At 49.9% G+C, this 19697-nt stretch overlaps 1 protein-coding gene across 1 annotated transcript in view; it reads right to left on the bottom strand.

The window, feature by feature from the left end:
* PODXL2 (podocalyxin like 2) overlaps positions 1–19462 on the bottom strand; it is a 32410-nt gene extending 12948 nt beyond the window's left edge. The window contains exons 1-2 of the mRNA XM_041425906.1: positions 19414–19462; positions 8985–9278 (exon numbers count right to left, since the gene is read on the bottom strand). Of these exons, the coding sequence (XP_041281840.1) occupies positions 8985–9278; positions 19414–19462 (343 nt within the window). The remainder of the gene's footprint in view (positions 1–8984; positions 9279–19413) is intronic.
* Positions 19463–19697: the final 235 nt, after the last annotated feature.

Raw genomic sequence — 19697 nt, 5'->3', positions numbered from 1 at the left:
GAGAAACTAAAGCACAGAAACACAAATCCTCCTTCCTGGCACATCCAAGTAATACCACCAAACCCTGAATCAACCTGGGCATATTTGAAATGCAGAATTTTAGTTTGTACAGCACTTCAGAGCAGAAAAGTCATCCCACAAACATCTGCATTAGTTTCTTTGCTGCAGCAGCTGAATCTAACTCCCTTCCCTCCAACAACAGCCCCTGTTATTCTGTGGCTCTGACCACGAATGGAAGTGTTGCTGCTATACAAACACAGATGCTGAAGGAGATGCAGCTCACAAATGTAAGGTCAGAGCAAGCTGGGGTTTCTTCTGGAAGCTAACAAGTAGCTGGGGACCCAGGAAAAGGAACGTATCTGTAAGATTAGATATGTTTAGCTCAGGGTGGCAGGCACAAATCCAGAAAGCATAAATCAACCTTCATCCTTCTTGAGAAACTGCTCATACCCACGGAGTTCTGTTTCAGGAGTCTGCATCCCAATTAACTCCCTTTCTCCCCAAGCCACGCACAGCACATTCTCACTGAGAAGGGAAGGAAGACGATCCCTTCACAGCCAGAAATCAACCCCCTGCTCTGTCTATGGTTATTAAGTAAATGACTGTCTGAAATTCCCAAGGCTCCCGTCTCCTCTCCTGCCTGCCAAAGCAGATGCTCCACTGAGCACAGTGGGCAGCAGCTGTCTGCATGCCTTACAGAGATCTGCACATAAAACCTCCACGTATCCCTGACTCCAATCCCTCGCCCACTGCCAGAGTGGGTGCAAGCTCCCAGGCAGAGAGGCCATGTCAGCATACACGCCCCCTGCCCTGGGTATTCCCTGGCAATCAGGACTGCCCATGCTGCTCCTGCCCAACCCTCCTCAGCAGAAAACACTGTTCCATCCATCCCAAACAGGAGGTGTACAGATCTTCCTTTTCAGCTGGAGAGTGGCTTTTCTAACCCAGAGCTCATTCCCTTTGAGGTGTCAGCAGCTCCTCCCAGATGTTGCCCAAAGATGAGTGTTACCCAGCTGCTGACCTTCAGAGCCATGGTGTGGAGACTGGCTCCCAGTTCTGTCTGCAAAGAGACCACTGGGATTCACTGCCCAGGGCAGGCAGAAGTCACATTGCTTTGCTGCTGTGTCTCACTAGAGAGCATCCCCCAAGTGACACCCCACCCAAAGACCCTGAGGATTAAAAGACTTTTGCTTCCCAACAGCCAGCTGCTGGTGATTCCTCATAGGCCAAGGAGGCTGGTAAGAGCAATCAGCAGCAGTACAGACCAAAGAAAACCCATCTCTCCTCCACTGCCTGGCACTGGTCTTCCCAAAGGCCCATACCAACAGGTAACGTCCCAATGTCTGCAGACATGGTCACTGCCTTGCTGGATGGATGGCAGGAACAGCCACAGGCCATGGGATTGAGGAGGTTTGGGTAGGACTGTCTTTAGACAGATAGTAAAGCTTAGTGCATCTCCCAGGGCTTGGCTGCTCCTCCTGCTGCAGGGATAACTCAGGGTTTGCACCATTACTATGCCCTGACATGCTGTGGGTGAAAAGTGAGGGGTTTGCCCTTTAAAACAAGGCCCTGTCAGATAAGATGTTATTTTCAAGGATCAGTGATCTAATCTGCCATCTGCTTTGCCTAAAGACATTCTAAGATATTCTCAAGTCCTTTACACCTTCCTCTCTTCCATGCTCTTCTTTCACCTGGAGCAGAGCATGAACTGGCAGGCGGATGGGCACAGCAAAAAAACAAACCACGAAAAAGCAGCATGAGGTTCATCCCACAGGACCAGAAATGCTCCCAGCCTGTCAGCTCTCCTTTGAAGTCACACACTCAACCTTTCCTTAGAGTGCTCTGTCACAGATTCGTTGGCTCCCAAGGGGGAAAGCCCTGCCTGGTGCAGCTATGCTGCCTTTCCACCAACAAGATCTAAAGATCTCAGAGGAACTGCTGCTTCTGCCATCTCTTCTGGGGAAAGAAAGTTTAGGACCCATCCCACTCTCTCCCAGCAGACTTCTATCTTACAAGGCAGCCAAAGACTGAAACCTGAGCTGCTTCTCTTGGCCAACAAATCAACAGGGTAGAAGCAGACACAGGAATCCTCACACTTGCTACTAACTGGGTTAACATTCCCACTTGTCATCAGTTTTCCCACTACCCTGCATGTTAAGCTGGGAACATCCTTCTGTCTGGTTCATAACACCCCACTGATTAGAAACTCAACTCCTCTCAAATCCTGAGAGGGCTATTACTCAGATTCAAGTAAGGAACAGTGAAACTTGAGGCACAGGGCGCTGGATTGTGCTCCTTAAAACAAGGATCTCTCCATATAATCCAGTTACCAAGGGGGTTCAATCCCTTTCCAGGTTCAGGAAGGATAACAGAATCATCAAGGTTGCAAGAGACCTTCAAGTTCTAGTCCAACCATCAACCCAGCAGCAGAATTGTCATCCCTAAACCACATCACCAAGTGCCACATCCAGATGCCAACTATGATGAGTCAATCCTTCTTTCCAGACTCTTCAGCTAGACAGCTCCTGTCTGGAATCAGCTCCTCCTGTCTCACTAACAAGGGCATCTGCCAGCTTCTCAAGATCAGATTAAAAGCACTTTAAGGCACTCATATTTTTTTTCGTTTACACCCCTGTTCTTTGATTTGAAGGAAGTTTTGCATCCTGTCCATCTCCCTGGCATGATCCCAGCCCCTAAGCTGGTCCCAGCATATTCTTCCCAAGCCTCCATCCAGACCAGCTGGCCTGTCACTCATCTGTACAATGCAGAGCTAAGAGCTTGCCCACTTGAAGAGCCTTCTCAGCATTTCTCTTGATTCCTCTTCCCTCCAACCCTCAGGGAACCCAAAGGGCATCTCCCACTTTTAGCATCTCTTCCAGCATTCAGGCAGCAAGCGGTTTGCAACCCCCTTGGCCCCCCTGGCTGTCCTCTACCTTCAGCAGACCCAATACACCTGGTCCCCATGCTCTGGGCACATGGCAGTGCACCCACAGACCTTCCCACCTTCCAGTGCCAGTGCCAGTGCCATCCACTTCCCTTCTCACCACTTTTGTGGGGAGAAACAGCAACCATGGAACAGAGAGGCAGAGAGACACAGCAGCCTGTGCTCCTGCTGCAGGAATGGGACAGAGTCTTCTGCTAAAGGAGACAGGTATTATGGAGCTGGCTGCAATGCCAGATTTGCTTGGCTTGTTTATCAGCTCCTCTAATTTCAGGGAGGAAGCAGAGCTTTGGCAAGCCCAAGGATGCCTGAGAAGGGAGAAGGTAGTAACTGCACACTCCATCAGCTGATCAGACCCTGACAGGGTCTGCTGTCTCCCACCAAGATCAGCAGTAGGCTGGAGCACAAGAGGAGCTCATGACCACACACAGACATGGCACATGCCCCTTTCCCACCACAAACAAGAGCAGCCAAGCCACAATGGAGCCAGCCTGATCACAGGGGGGACAGCTCAGGAGAACCAACCACTGGAACAAAGAAACTGTCCCAGCACCTCTGGCAAACAGTCTAGCAGGGATGGACCAGAGAAGTGTATCAAGCAGACACAGCTTCATGTCATGTACCCTCCCAGAGCTTCTCAGCCACACCATCCCCTTGGGAGTCTGGTTCACTGATATGAAATTACACACCTCTGTCTCACCTCTTTACCACCACATCCTTAGCTTCACCCCTTAATGCTTTCCATCAGTGGTGATATTATGCATATTGCAGCATCCAGCTGCCTCCCACAATCACCCAGCTTTTCCCTTCCAAGCTCTCTTACAAAAACCCTTGGGCAGTATTTTTTAAATAAACCATCTTTCACAGTCTTTCCAAGTCTTGCCCTTTGCATCTCCAAGCAGACCCAGGTCTGGGTCACACAGATCCATTTTCTTTGCCTGGGGAGATTATTTTCCCTGGGAGAGGTGAACATTAGCTTCAAACCTCTGCAGAAGCCACCATTCAGGCAATGTCCTGCTTTCTCCAAAATCAATATCAAAACTTCCCTGACACCAGATGGACCAAGACATGGCACTGTGCCAAAGCACAATCCCCCCAGCCAGACATTTAATTCATTACATTTCTGCTTCTCTGTCATTAAGAAGAGCTGGTCTCAGTTACTGCCCTACAAGGTTCCCTACTCTCTATTTGCTATTAACTGTTTAAAGCAACTGTGACAACTCAGAAAGAGGGTGATCCTCTTTTTTTTTAGTACACATAACCTGACCATAAGGTGTTTATTGGATTAAACTGGAAGATCATGTTAACCAGTGATTGAATTACTGATAACTGGAAGATACTGTAATAAAGACAAGATCATTCCTGGATTCCAATCACAACACATAGCATCATTCACACTAAAACATCTGCCAACTTTGGGAATCACACGGTGCACTCCACTGAAAATACAGCCAGCTCTGAAACTGTATATGCTCTCTTTTTTTGCAGTACAGAACAATAAGGTTACTGCAAAAAAAGTCATACTCCAGCTGATTGAAACCACAGGGGGATTTCAAAGAGGCAAAATACAATTACTGGTGCTGGAATTAAGCCAGCTGGGGCTAATATACTAATCTTCCAGAAGTACTAGGAGAGGTTATCATCTGCGACTCTGAGACAAGTCCACACACACAAAAGAGATCACAGTCAAAAGAGAGACCCAAAGTAGCAAAGTGATTAGGCCACAATATAGTTGAATTTGCCTGAGGTACAGACCAGGCACCAAGGACTACAGCTGTTCCCAAATAGCCTTATACCTTATTCCAGCTCAGCACATAGACTGCAATAAAGGCAGAATAAGCCACCCTCACCCAAACACAGTCAGGGATAGCTGCACCAGAGTAACACTCTGCCCAGAGAAACCCCCTGTCACAGGTCAGCCTTTGGCAGCAATGTCTTCACAGAGCTGGCTTGTCCCAAGATAGATCACCCCTGTCCCTGAACACCACACCAGGGCATAAACAACAGGCATCCCAGGAGCTGAGCTAGGGCAGGAGCTGAGCTCAGCACTAAGCTGCTTATGGAGACAGTCTTTACCAGGTGCTTCATTTCATTAATGATTGGCTTGAAGATGGTATTAAGAACTGCAGATCTGCTGTCAGTCTGGATGAAGAGGCAGTAGATTTCAGTAAGGCTGAGAGATACCAGGATCTCTTTTGCCAGAGGCAAGTAATTAATCATGGAAAGAAGTGAGTCTCACTGTCAGAGAAGATGGAAGGTATTTTATTCCATTAGCTGGTCAGAAAACTTACTTTTTCTTGAATACAGTCTTTCTAACATATCTGTCCCGCTATCCCTCATCCTAACTCCCCTGGGAATCCCTTCTGCTAATTACTATGAATAATTAAAAGATTACAATTTCCTCCCCCATCCCACAAAGCACCACATGCTGTCCTAGGAAATCACCAATCTAAAAGACTAGATTGGATAGCTCCCAGTACAGTCATCCCTTGGTCTTCAACCACCTTGGAGCTAAAACAGCAGTCCCCGGCTGTAATGAAGTGAGCTTCATGCCAGCCCACTGTAACACTGGAAAATGGGATGATGCACTCCAATCCTTGAGCACTCAGCTGTTGGGCAGGGGAGGAGAGGCACCAAGTGCCCTCATGCCCTAGGCATTCACAAGCCTTGTGTCCATTTTCAGGAGCCCACACTTCCCAGCAATTAGTGATTAGGCTGCCTCACTCTCGAGCCTTCACTGGAAGGGAGGAACATGAGGGGCAGTGCATCCTGACCAAGCCAAAGGAGAACACTGAGAGCTGCAAACAGGGAGAACTCCAGGGTGGATACAGCACCATGTAACCCCTTCACCAAAAACAAGGGATTCAAAGAGACCTACAACCCTACTGACTCCCATCTTCTAGCTCTAAAGCTGGATGAGATGTTTTACTTGCTGCCAAGCACATCTGTGTAACAGCAGCAAGCACAGGGGACTGGAAGCCTCCAGGCAAAACAAGACGGAGAAATGGGAAGAAAGGAAAGGAGGATAGGAAGGGCCAGAGGCAAGACCCTGCAGGTCCTCTGAGTTGATCTGTGGCTCAGGCCAATTTGCTACCAAAGGTGAAGCAAAGCAGCCAAACTAAACCAGAAGCTTCTGGGTTCCCTGGAAGCCTGAAGGGATGCAGAAGTAAAATGTTGACAGCTCCATTGCCTTGCTTTTTAGCTGCAGTACAAATCACACACTGCTTCTTTCCATAAGGATATAGCATCCAAATTCCCACCAGACCTAATCCATCTTCTCCACGTGTGGCTCCACTGGGTAGCAGCTGTGCATGGGGTGACACACATGAAAGAGCACACTTCTGTGCACCCTCAGACAGAATCTGACAAATGTGAAGGCCCTTCCAAAGGTTGGTGCTCACTGATGTCAATATAGAATCACTCTTCTGTAGCGTAAATCAGCAAAAGCACATTATTCAGGAGAACCAGAGCCCCAGGCTGAGCTGTGCTCTCCCACTGGGAGTTTGTTCTCACTTTCTAATGGACTAACAGGTGGCCCTAGATATGTTTTCTATAAATATTTTTAAAGGATGTTTTTGTGCACTTTTAACCTAAAAAAAAAAAAAAAAAAAAAAAAAAAGCAGCAGCTGCAAATTGTTATTGCTTTTTAGCTCTTGCATCCTTGAAGTCACACAAAGGCAGGGCAGTCTCCCCACACAGAGTTCAGACAGACATTAAAAGAAGGAGAGATGGAGATAACTAATACAGCTTTTGAATAGCAGGAGATATGGCCTATCTGCAAGGTCCTGTACCTGGACCGGTTCAGGCCCAATATCTTTGTATAAAGACAAAAAGAAGCCAGCACAGGTCTCCTTTCATAGCAGGTAATTTTCTCTCTTTAGGAGTACAACAATCCTGTTCTGTGCTTTGATTGATGCAGTGTTTCCAGTGTGTGCCTGGGACAGAGCTACCAACTATGCTGGGCTATACTTCACTGAATGAAATCTCACATAAGGAAAACTTACACTATAAACTTTTTTTCCTTAAACAGCAGCTGTTTAAAACTGTTTAATGGGTTTATACGTTGAAAATAACTTAACAGATGTCATCACACAGATCCACAACGTATCACATGGCATCTGTCACACATGCAGCATGTAAGTTCCATCGGTTGGGTGCATCTCTCATACAGAGACTTTGCATGACAGGAGAAGACTGCCCAATTTAGGGATGCTATTACAATATCCTTTATTGTAAAATGACACACGGCAGGTTTCTAATTAAATTTTAAGTAGAAATGTGCTCCCAGCTCTTGAATAATTCAAACTGTTCTATTAACCAAGGTTCTGAAATGCCATTGAGACATGAGCTCTGGACACAGCAACTGTCAGGGGAAGAAACAGCACTTGGAAGCAGAGCAGTGGTTAGCTGGGCAGCGGATAGGGCAGGGTATGCATAAAGGACAGCTGAAAGAGCACATCTGCTCCTGGAGGAAAGAACTGCAGGCGAGAACGGAAGGGGAGAGCGGCGTGTTCTGCATGCAAATGGGGCGAGGCACGTGCAGCAGGCAAGGCTGGGTTCAGTACCCAGTCATCTCGCTCTCAATGCACAAGCACATGCTGTTCTCCAAGTCACGTCCCGATCTGTGAGGACATGCAGGTGCCTGCTGGCACACCAAGAAAAGCGTCGCTGAGCGCTGCCAGCGCGCGAGAGCAGCTGAGCCACAGCGAGTCCCAGGGATGCGCGGCAGGAACGGCGCCATCCCAAAAACGGCACCTTCTCAACGGCTCCATCCCAACAACGGCTCCATCCCACCGGCACCATCCCAACGGCCCCATCCCAGCAATGGCCCCATCCCATCAGCATCATCCCAACGGCTCCATCCCAATGGCCCCATCCCAACAACGGCCCCGTCCCAACAACGGCGCCATCGACCCCCAGCACCGCTGCACGGCACAGCTGCCCCACGGCTGGGCCTGCAAGTGCCCCAGGGCAGCCAGAGCACAGCCAGACAGGTTTAGCAGCACTGTCAGTGAGCAAAGGGCTTTGGAGACCTAAGCTGGGATGGCCCTTGCCCCACATAGCGTGCGCTGTGCCCCAGTGGGCAGCCCAAGCCACAGCCCTGCAGCAGCTCTCAGCCCTGGGTGAGCACAGGTGTTTTTTAAGGTCACAGAAATAGGAGAGGGGATAAAACAAGACTTGTGCTTTCTAACTGCAGACCTCAGGCAGATCTGCTGAGAGCGATACTGCATAAGGGAGGAGGGATAAGGCTGAAGCCTGGTCCTTGGGTAACACTTAATACATGCCCCACATGACACTTAAGAGCAGGAGCATGTGAAATAATCTCCTGAGCTACTGAAACCCTGCAATGCACCTCCTCCTTCCTCCCATCCCTCTCTCTGAAAGCATCTCAAAGCCAATGAGGGACTCAGGGAGAGACTACTGAGGGGACTCAGTGGTCTCAGAAAAAGACTCCAGAGAGGAAAGCAAACTCAAATGCCAATGAAACCCATTTTGGTCATCACCTCTCAGGAAGTAGCAGTAGTCTCAGCAGGCAACAAGACAGCTGCCTAAGGGACAAAATCTGCTATTTTCTCTTGGACCAAATCCCCACTGAAGTTACAGAGTGAGGAATCCAGAATTTGACCCAGGGAACTCAGTTCTGACTAAAATGCTAAGATGGCCTTGATCTCAGTTGGGCTCTTGAGACCTTAAAGTTGTGCTTAATAGACAGCAACAGAAAAAAACAAGAGAGAAGAGAGCATAAAGGGGTGAAAGTGAAAGGAGGGCATGAGGCAATGGGAAACTAGATGGAGGCAGTGCTTTTCCCAGCTCATAGCAGCTCAGGAATAAAAGCTCAGCTGTAACTTGGTTTCTAAAGCCTGTGCTTGCTCAGGGTTCACTGGGGACACATCAGGCACTGAGGTGAGAAAATAGAGCTGACATTTAATCTCAGGCCCTCTTAGCAAGAGTTGTGTCAAAGCAGGAAGATAGATCCCTGCATCCTTCCACTTCCCCAGAGTCCTTGCAGAGTGGGAGGAAGAACGGGGTAAAAAGAACTCACCTGTTGCTGGTCCCAAGTCCAGGCTGGAGTCGTTGAGCTCTCCCCCATCTTCCCAGAAGTACTGTGGGGGCTGCAAGATCTTGGACTCCTCATTCTCCTCGCTGGCAAAGCCTGACCCTGGAGCAGCATGCAGGGAGCCAGTGGCAAGATCTGGCTCTGCAGCCTCTGGTCTGGTTTGCTCGTGGGAATTCATGGCCTCCAGGTGGGACATCATAGCAAATTCCAGCAGGGAAGTTGATGTGAGGCCATCGGCAGTTGGGTCCTCCGAGGAGGCAAGGCAGAGGCATAAGGTCCCTGTGTAATGACAGAAAACACACATCAGAGAGAGGAATGACACCCACTGGGCTTGTCTTCCCCTTGAAGCCTATTCCTGCCAAACCAACCTGCCCTGAAGACGGGCTGTGCTCTCAGCTGATGAGGAAAATTAGGGTATTTTGGGAAACATCCACAAGCATGCAGAGCAGCATTCACATCCAGGAGGAGTCAGTGCCAAGCAATCATCCAGCCTGGGGCACCTCTTTCTGGGGTGATGATTCACCCTCTCTGAGGTGTTTTTGCCTCTGTTAAAGGATGAGGTGCCTTGTTAATCACCCATCCTGGAGAGGAGGTGGAATGTCATATACTTACAGCCATGAAACTCTGGCCTTGTAAAAACAATGACAGTTTCTACCAGACTGTCCTGATCTACAGCTATATCATACACAGGGAGGCTGATTCAAACCAATATTATCTACAGCCAGTACTAATCCTGTTTTAAATCTGTAGGGTGAAAATCTATTTTTTTTTGTTTGAACTTCAATGCACTCACTTTGTTGGTTTTCATAAGGAAGGGCTGACTCTTACAGGTAACAATTATATTGTGACAACAGCAAACATCCACCTAACACTAAGCAGGAGAGCAAGCTGCATTTTGCACTTTTCTATCAACATTATACTCTTATTATTTCCATTTTAACTATTAGAAGGATTGACTGACACTCCTTGACTCCTAGATGAGACTTTAATTGTGATTTGTGTCAAGGTGCATTCACATGCATATTGAACTCCAATCAAAATGCAAAAAAACAGCACCTGGGACTTGGCTTCATTCAGCTACTAAATACCATTATAAATATGGAGGGATAAGGAAAAAATAAAATTACCAAAAGCTGTTTTATATTTAAAACAGTTTTGTTAAGCAAGTGAAATAACTAATCTGGGTGAACTGAACCATTTGCTTTGCAGCCCTCTATCATTCAGCACATCAAAACTAAAAGATCTCATCCTCTCACAGCTGATTTTTATTCATAGATTAGAAGGAAAAAGGACAAGATTTTTTGCTTTCTCAGCTCAGACTCGGTTTCTCAATTGTTAATGAAGTAGTCACTGAACTGAACTAATTGAATAAGCTGAAATGAAGACTAATTTGGTATTTTTCTTTGATAACTGATTTTGTAGACAACAGAAATGCAGCAGCTCTATTCCATCTGGACTTCAGTCAAACATCTGATACAGTGCCTCATGCAGAATTACAAGAGACACAAGCAAAGACACCTATTAGCAGGAAAACTGTAAGGCATTAGCTATACAAAAAAATTACAGAGGTTTGTGCTGGAGGGAGGCTACTAGTAAAATTCCTCACAGTTTGTCTTTGGATCTGCTGTTCTATCACATTTTCCTAAGTGACCTTGGAACAAAAAGTAGGAAGGCTAATAATGAAATTAGCCAAGGACACAAAGCAAGGAGACATCCTCGCTGCACAGAAAAACCACAGGTACAGCAAGGTGATCTTGAGAATGGGAATAACAGAAATATTATGAAAAGAAATAGCATAAAGTGATAAGCCCCTTGAGAAATAGCACAAAACATTTCTGATACAAGCTGGGAAAACATGCATCAGAAATGTCTTAAGAGGAGAAACTCCTGTATTAGGAACAGCTCTGAGATATCACTGGAATGCAGATGTGAAAATCCTTGCAGAGTAGTGAAGTATTAGAAAGAGAGATTTTACAAAGCACTGCTGAGACATCACCTGGGTGCTGCACACAGATCTGGATTCACAAGGCCTGAAATGATTTAAGCAGAGCTGAACTGCCTTCAGGCAAGGGCACAGACAAAGCAACCTCCTGATGTTGCTGCTCACCACTGTGCCCTACAACTCCACAGCCCAGAAGCACAAATCCAAATCAGGGCAAGTGCCACAATGAGCTGTGGGGCAATGGCAGATGGGTTGGCCCTGGTGAGTTTATTGAAAACACTGGCAAGTTGGCACAGAAAATTTGAGTCACTACTCACCTGACAGACAGATTACCAAACCTGTCCTGGGAATACTGGAAGCCAGAAATGCATTTCTTAAATCTTCTGCCTGGTCTGACCCTCTCCACCTTCCTCTACTATTCTCTGAACTCATCACAATCCAATATTGGTTACCCTTTTGCATACACACTTGGGCCAGGCTTCAGCACTTCTCAGTCTTGTTTATTTTGCCCTATTGATCCAAGGCAAGATCAGCTGAGGCCTGAGCAGCAACAAAAAGGGAATGGCAAAAGAGGCAGAGCATCAAAGGGGAAGGAAGCTACTGCAGCATCACAGAGCCAACCAAAACACCTCAGGGATCTTCAGGGATGTGCCAGCTCCTGAGCCATGCACGAACAGTGAAGTCCACAGCTGGAATCAAGAGCCTGCACACCCCTTGTGTGTGAGCACAGACCTGGGAAGATCTGGCCAGGACAGCCCCGAGCTGGTTCTGGGGTGCCCAGCAGGCTCCAGTGTGAGCTTCCCCAGCTAACAGACAACACCTGCATCACTGATGGAGCACCAGACAGAGCACTTGTCTTGAGGAGCTTACAGCTTAAGCAAACATGACAGAGAGCAGCAAGGAGGAGAAAAGAAACATTATTCTCAAAGTTACCCATCAAAGGAGAGCAGAAAGATAGGAAGAGATCATGGCAGGCCCAAGGCCACATGGAATATTTGCTTTATATGTGACTGCAAGTGACTGCCTGGATCCTGAGCAAGCCCTTTATCCACCCCTATGCCTCAGTTTCCCCTGACTCCCGTTCACAGAACCATGGCTGATGTGGCACCTCAGCTTTCCAGCCACACTACAAAGCACATCCTGGGTCTCCCCAGCAGCAAGGCAAAGCCTCAAAATGTACCCCTGTGCCAGCATCTACACTGCCTCAAACCTCTTTTCCATCAGCTACACTCTGTTAGGGCTGCCTACAGAGCTCAGCCAGAGCCCATCCCACCCCTTCTACAACACACATCTCATGGCAGGTGAACCTGGTAATCCACAGAGCTATTTCCATCCATGTGGGAAGCTCAGATGCTGGGAATTTGTTTACCCTCCTTTAACTCTGAAGTGTTTACCCAGTTAAAACCCCCTAAGCTGCATTATCTGGTTTACTGGGATGCTGTGCTTTCCTCAGCCCAAGATAAAACTACACCACCTCATCCCTAAGAATGAGTCATACACAGCCTGAGCAAGACAGGTGTCCTGTCCCTGTAACACTCTGGGGTCTGATCTACATGCACAGGATGCAGAGACAGGGGGAACCCTCTGTGCCAGCACCAGCCTGAATGCCCCAGGGCTTAAAGAACCACTACACCAGGGTACAAATCAGCACCTCTCCAGACACCATCCTGACACCACTTCATTCATGCCTTCTGCAACAGCATCAAAAACCCAAAGGCTTGGGGTGCCAAAAAGTAGCCCGAAGATTTGCCATCTTCCCTCTCTCTTTCAAGCCTCTCATAAAGGAGCTCCACGCAGCTGTCAACTCCAAGGCAAAGAAAGAATCAAAGCATGAGCTGAGCTGGGAGGCAGGGGAGCACAGCTGAGAAAGGAAATCTAATGCCCAAGACCTCAGTTGCAGGCCATTTTCCTCCCAGGACGGGTAACAGGGATTAGACAACTTCTACCAGCCATCAGCCTCCTGATTTTTTATTCTAAAATGCAGATCAAGTGATAGGAATAAAGAAACAAATGAATAAAGACCTGCAACTGTAGATGGGAGGGAGCAGGGAACGGAGCCAGGGCTCACCAGCTGCTTCAATGGGGTGTTTGTCTCTCATTTCTATTTTTGCGGCACCTCTGCGTAACCTGGAGGAGATGAGGCTGTGCATGCTAAAAAGGGCAGCCAGCCTTCGGGGAAACAGCAGGGCTTAGAGCACGGGAGGAAAAACCCTCCCAGAACAGACAGAGGAGGGGCCAGAAAGCAGAGAAAGTGGGAGAGGTAGATTGAGAGGGGAGAGGGAACAAAGGCGGAGAGCACCAAAGCCGGGATGGGAGCTCCTGCGCTGGCTGCGCGCTGTCCTGCTGCCAGCATCCACAGAGGTGACGTGTGGAGGCAACGCAAGAGATGTTTCACCTCTGTGAGGAGCAGAGTGGGGCGATTCCAACAGCAGGGAATAATGCTGCAGTGCTGCCTTTCTGAGGCCACTGAAAAAAAGCCAGCCAGGAGGATACAGATGAAAAGAGTTTGCTAGTGCTGACCCCACTGACCCCTCAGAAAATAGTTCTAAGTCAAAGTGGTGAAGCTTGCTCTGTTCAGCCCAGCAGAGGATTCAACACAACAGCCCCAGACAAGGAGATGAGGGAGTTTCGCTCAACAACAGGAAAAAAAAATCTGAAGAAAGACTATCTGCCATCTTTCTCACAAAGTGCTGTGAATAAAAGCAGTTTCACAATTCTAAATAATTCTAAAAAAGCCCCAAAGTGTTTTCTACATTAGCTGACCAAAAATCACTTCATCCCTTTGCCACAAAGCAAGTCACCTCTCCATGGGACAGGGCAGCTATTTAAAAACTCCCAACTGGCCTATTGAACAGGACTAGAAATTAAAGAGGAAATAAGTAATTTTTGTGTCCAGCTGAAATGAGAAGAGGGATTTGGGGAGATGAAATGGAATCTAGCTGTTGAAGCTGTGACTGTGTCAAAAAGCCTTTAAAAATTTTTTGCTTTTTAATTAGTAACAAGCAAACCTCAATTTCTCTCCAAGGAAACACACAATCATCCCTTAAGATGTCACCACATCAGCTTGATCTCTAGAGGGGCTGGAATGCTCTTCAGTTTACCCAACAAAAGGTTGGTTTTACCTCTCCTGCCTGAATGTTGTGTGTCCTACACCACAGTGCCATGGAGGCAGGATCAGCCTGCTGAAGAGAAGAACATTTGCGTGGGGCACACTCTGACTTACCTGTGTGTCACCACCAACTAACAGAGCCTGCACACCCACCCAAGCACACTTGCACAGAGAGGAGGGCAGAGCGTGGTGGTATTGCCAACGAAGCAGCCACAAGAACGTCCATCTGGCCCTGCTACCGCTGACCTTCCTTTCAAGCCCACCCCACACCCAGGAGCTACCCAACAATGTTATTTCCTAGGAGAGCTGGGTCAGGAATGGGTCATTTACTGATAATCAGTTAGGACAGAAGCACAATGACCAGATGAGGGAAGCATCTGCCAGGGATATTCCCTCCCCCAGACCACTGTGCCTGGAAAGGCCTGGAGCAAGGCCCAAGGGCAGGGAGGAGAGAGGCCCCAGGGCAGAACAGGCAAGGCACAAACCACTTGCAGAACATAACAAAATGCAGGGTAATTTAAATAACAAAAAGGGATCCCAACCATGGCAAGTGCAGGAAATGTTGTTTGACTGAGGGAGGTCCAAGCTGATTCCCACACAGTCACCTGGAGCCTCTGCACTCCAAACCCTCAACAGCTTGCACAGGGGAGCACATGGGATGACTGTGTATCAAAGCAAGTTCTTCTGGTGCTCATTCAGAGTTACAGACCATAGCTGCTCTGGGACACACCACCTAAGAGAACTCTCCCACTGCAGCTCCCACACAGCCTTATTGCTGCTCTCCCACACTGCACTAGACTACTTACACACCCAGCCATGGCCCTAATCTCAGAGATCATTTCCAGTTAGGGCTTCAGAAAACAAGATCAGACTGCCATCCTCCTCTGGTACTGCCAGCAACCAGGTCACTTACTGAGTGTCCCTCTAAAACCATCCACCTTCCTGTGTCTCCAGCATGTTTTAGAAAGCAATAGGAAAAGCACTTGGTCTGCAGGGAGCACATACTTGCCTACCTACACCAAGAAGAGCAACAAGGCACAATGGAAGAAGCCCTTGCAATGGCACAGCTCTTTAGATGGATGTTGTGCCAGCATCTTTAAGCTTTTACAGCTCCTTACAGCAAGCATAATGAGAGCTCCAGCTCCACCCAGCTGCAGGGAGTGCGTGTCTGCACGTATGGGGTGGGCACTACCTCACAAAGAACTGCCAACATCTGCTCCCTTGGTATTTCAGCAGAGAACATCCATGGCACGCAGGCCCAGGTATACCCATGGGAAACAGCAAGGCACTGCCAGGGCATGCACCTGCTATTGCAGGAAATTGCAATGTGCCCTTTGTCAGACTGGGGCCTGGTGTCCAGGGTTGCTGGGCATCCTCATCCCAACACCAAGAGATGTGTCAGGTCTCCTGTCCTTGGGATCTGTAACATCCAGACTGCTCCAAACACCTCCGCCCATTCCCACACGAAAGACTCCATGCAAGCAGGAGACACTTCGACATGCCGGCCTGTCCTCCCCCTCTGCTCAACCATTCATGCCTGGAGCCACAATCTCACTTGGTTTCAGTCTCCCAGACTGTTTGCCTTCACTCCCCCCCTAGATTGTCTCGTAGCCTTCACACCTCCCTCCTCTGCTGCCGCAACGTCTGCTCTCCTCTTCGATTCTTGCTATTGACAATGGCAGCTCCCAGCTCGGGGCCAGGGGAGATGCAGCCCCTGGGAAAACAGCATTGGGTACACAGCTCTACACAGTAGAAGTGAATTTTCTTTCCTCAGTTATGTTTCATAGGTCTCTTCAAACAGCTCACAGGCCCCCAGGGGTTAACAGACCACGGGATGAAAGCCACTGATCTAAGAGAAAAACCATAGCCCACAGACTTCTTTGCCCTCTTGCAGGCCCAAAGCATTTCATCTGTCAGGACCTGTGCTTCCTTTTCTCACTCTGTCCCAGCCTGGACTATGTACCCCACAAAGCTCACTCTGATTTCCAGCACACCCAATAAAGGCACTTGCCTGCTTCTTCTGCAAAGCCTTCCTGCCCAGGCAGAGCAAACAATACCTCAGGTGCCTGAGGGACTTCCCTTGAGACGTGGGTCACCTATCAAAATGTGACTGAAACCTTTTACATGCCACATGTAAATCCCCTGGCATAACACTGAGCACGAAATCATTACGCTCCACTCCAGCCCCTGCAGCAGAGCAATGACAACCACCCTGCCACACACTGCATCCCCCAAGAGGCTCCACTCCCCAAACAGCCTCAGGTATCCTAGGCAAAAAAAAGCTCATGCAAAGGTTTGGAGGTCCCAGGGCACATATATGGCTTCTGACTACCTTCACAACACCAGGCAGGACAAGAGGAGCATGGTTGCAGTTGGCATATAGAGGGAGGGCTGCAGAGCTGGTTTCCCAGCACTAACAAATTGACCCCAACCAAGAATGTACATCCAAAGCCTGGTAACCACAACAGGGCTTCACCAGGCACAGGGACAGTCAGGGACTGATCTGAGCCCCAGCAGGGTGCACCTTCCTTGCCAGCATCCCTGGCCCTCTGAATAAACCAACACACGTGTTTTCTTGGCCTCGGTGCAGGCTGTGCTCGTGTGGCTGACAAATAGCCTCTCTCCATTCTTTTGGGATTACGTGTTTCAGTAGTGCCCTGGTTTCAACAAACAGCCAGCAAGAATGAGGAGCCAGTTCACCCAAGCACCAGCTGCGAGCCATGGTGCACCTTCCTGCAGCCCCTGCAGCAGGGCTGTCAGTGCTGCTGCTCGCCCAGGTGCCCACAAAATGCCACGGCTTCTTCCCAGGCAGAGCGAGTGGGAAAACTTCTGTGCACTCTGATCTGCAGCTCGTCGCCGGCAGCTTCCCCTTGAGGGCTTAATGTGGTTATTTCTACCCCTGATGCCTGTAATTAAATGAACATTTCCTTATGGCAGTGAGGCGGCCAAGGAAAAACTGACTACAGGGAATTTTCATTCATCCTGATCTCTACTCCCTCATCTCTGGCTTGTTCACACAATGCTAACAAGACATCTTCTAAGCAGGCAGAAAGAAAAAAAAAAGCCCTTAAACAGCCCACATGCAGACAACCACCTGGGGAGACAAAAAGAGGAAGGAGACCAATTCCCTCCTTCTCCCCATGCATCATTTTTCTACTTGCAAAACCAAAGGGGCTCAGATACCCTAAAGCCTGGAGTGATGTTTCCAAACTCTGCCAGCAGACTTGTGCTGCTCAGCAGTCTGATGGGACCCTGATGAGGCACATGTCCCATTTCAGCACATCCTGCAGGTCTGTGGAGGCTCCCAGCTCAGGGAAATGTGTGGGCAACTGCACACATTCAACCAGCTCTCTCTCAGGTTATTAACTGTTCCTGTCCTGTGGGACTGGAGAAGTGAGGCCAGAGTGCACTGAATTATTTCAGACTGGAACTGATTCTGAACCACCAAGCAAAGCAGAACAGAGTTTGAGGTACAAATTCCCAGCAGTCTGCATCTCCACTTCTGACCTCCCATCTGGGTAGGAGCCCACTGGTCTGGGGAGACCTGGCCAACCAAGTCCAGCCCCACAGTACTGCCACAGCCCACCAGAATTACAAATGTCACTAGATTAGGAACTGACCTGTCCCTGGAAGTTGCTCCTCACCTCCCACCCCTACGCCTCTCCCTGCTAGGACAGCAGAGATGATCACAGGGAAAGCCAAGGACCCAAATCCTCCGTATCACCACCAGCTGGACAACACTACTAGGAAGTTTCCAGCAGCCTCAGCAGAATAGGAAGCATATCCTCCCCCCAGCACAGCAGCACCAGTGGTGGTCCTTTCAGCTGCCACATTTTAAAACCATCCACCATGAGGTCCCTCTCCTTCCTGTGCAGAGCAAACATAGCTTTCCAGCTATGGGGATGGGGTCAACCCTTGATGGCAGATTGGCAGGGTGGGATTGTGGCAGCTCCCCCCTCACCTCTTACACTCTTCTCTGGAGGAGGCAGAGGTTTGGCTGAATTTGGGCACAGGGGTTTCCTGCTGAGACGTGGCTGAAGAACCTCTGCCAGCTGTGCACAAGGTATTCCCTTACTGTGGACAACCTGCCTGGAGGAAACCACAGAATTGGCTCCCACTTCAGCTCTGGAAAGACTTATTGCTTCTGTGCCACAGAGTATTGGCACAAAACCCCAACAGGTTTTCAGATCCATTTTGCTCTTTAAGCTCACTATTGTTTGCAAACCTAAAAGGCTTTATCTCTTCTCTTTCAGGAGCCTCAGATGACAGAGACTAACAGCCCATGGACAAAGTGGCTCTACAGATGACACATTCCCCCATGAATATTTTCAGGAGATTGGGGTAATAAGAGAGATGTGCCAGGGGACTGGATGTCACTGTATCACAGCTTGGTCGTGCTGGAAGACAGTGACTGGTTGGTAAGTCAGCCCTTCCCTCCCTGTCAGAATGACTCAAGACAAAGACTCCCCCACACTTCAAATGTCCCCGTTCAGAACTCCTGTTCCACACTAACCAGATTTCTGTACAAAGGGATGGATTAGGGAGGAAGAGGACAATCCCAGCCTCATGGATCTTTGGGGGATCCCTTTGTCGGGAAATTTCCCCAGACTATTTTAAAATAGAAGCAGAACCTTCATAACTATTCCGAGTATCATTCTTCCTGCACTTAACTGCCTTTCCCTAGCACCCTACCTCTCCTCCAAATTTCAAAAGAAGGCTCTTGGGGAATCGTGGAGCGATTTGTGGTGGCCCGTTCTTTGTATCAGTTTCACGGCAGTTCACAAAACCACCACGACGCCAGACGAAGCCACCGATACCCAAACGGGCGGTGCGGGGCAGCGCTGCCGCAGCCGAGACCGCCCCGGCCGGGCCGAACCGCGACCACCCGCCCCTCTGCCGGCGACCCGCGGGTCCCGTGCCGGGCGCCCCATCTCCGGGGCAGCAGAGCCGGGAGAACAGCCCACGTGCATCCAGCCCACCATGCCGGGAACGCAGGGGGGGCCTGTCAGCCCCCGGGGGTCCCGGGGCAGACAGCGGCTGCCCCAGAGGGCTCTGATGCCCGGGTGGGAGGCAGTGCCAGGCACACAGGGAGAGCTCCGGGGTGGGAGACTGGGAGCCGCCGCAAGTCCCGGTGCCCGGGGTCAGTGGTGCCTGCGGGGAACGGAGGGGTGATGGAGACCGGCCCGTGCAGAGGTCCCGGCGCCCCGGGGCATTGGAGCCGCGGCGCACCGCCGTTCCCGGGATGGGGGGTGAGCACACCCGCCTCCCGCCGGGGGTCCCGGTGCCCGCGGAGGGGATCGACACCCACCCGCCGCCCAGCCCGTAGGGATGGCAGCGACTCCCGCCGCGCCAGCCTCACTCACCGGCGGCCAGAAGCAGCAGCAACGCCGGGGCCCGGTGCAAGGGCTGCATGGCGGCGGCCGCTGCCCTGCCGCACCGCCTCTTCACGGGGAGCGGGGCCGCAGTGCCGGCGGCGCGGCTGCTTGCGCCGGGCGCGGGTGATCAGCCCCCGCCGCGGGCAGCGGGGATGCGCCGGGCCCCGCCGGCGGCAGGGGCAGAGCCCCCGCGAGGGCAGCTCCCCGTCAGCCGCCGCACCGGGGCAGCGACGGCCCCCAAAGCAGAGACCCTCCGCGTCCGCCTGCTGGCC

The sequence above is a fragment of the Onychostruthus taczanowskii genome, unplaced genomic scaffold, assembly GCF_017590055.1.
Source record: "Onychostruthus taczanowskii isolate IOZ18803 unplaced genomic scaffold, ASM1759005v1 scaffold9, whole genome shotgun sequence".
NCBI classification, from domain to species: Eukaryota; Metazoa; Chordata; class Aves; order Passeriformes; family Passeridae; genus Onychostruthus; species Onychostruthus taczanowskii.
Note: the sequence above shows the minus strand (reverse complement) of the source record. Positions and strands in the feature narration are given on the sequence as shown.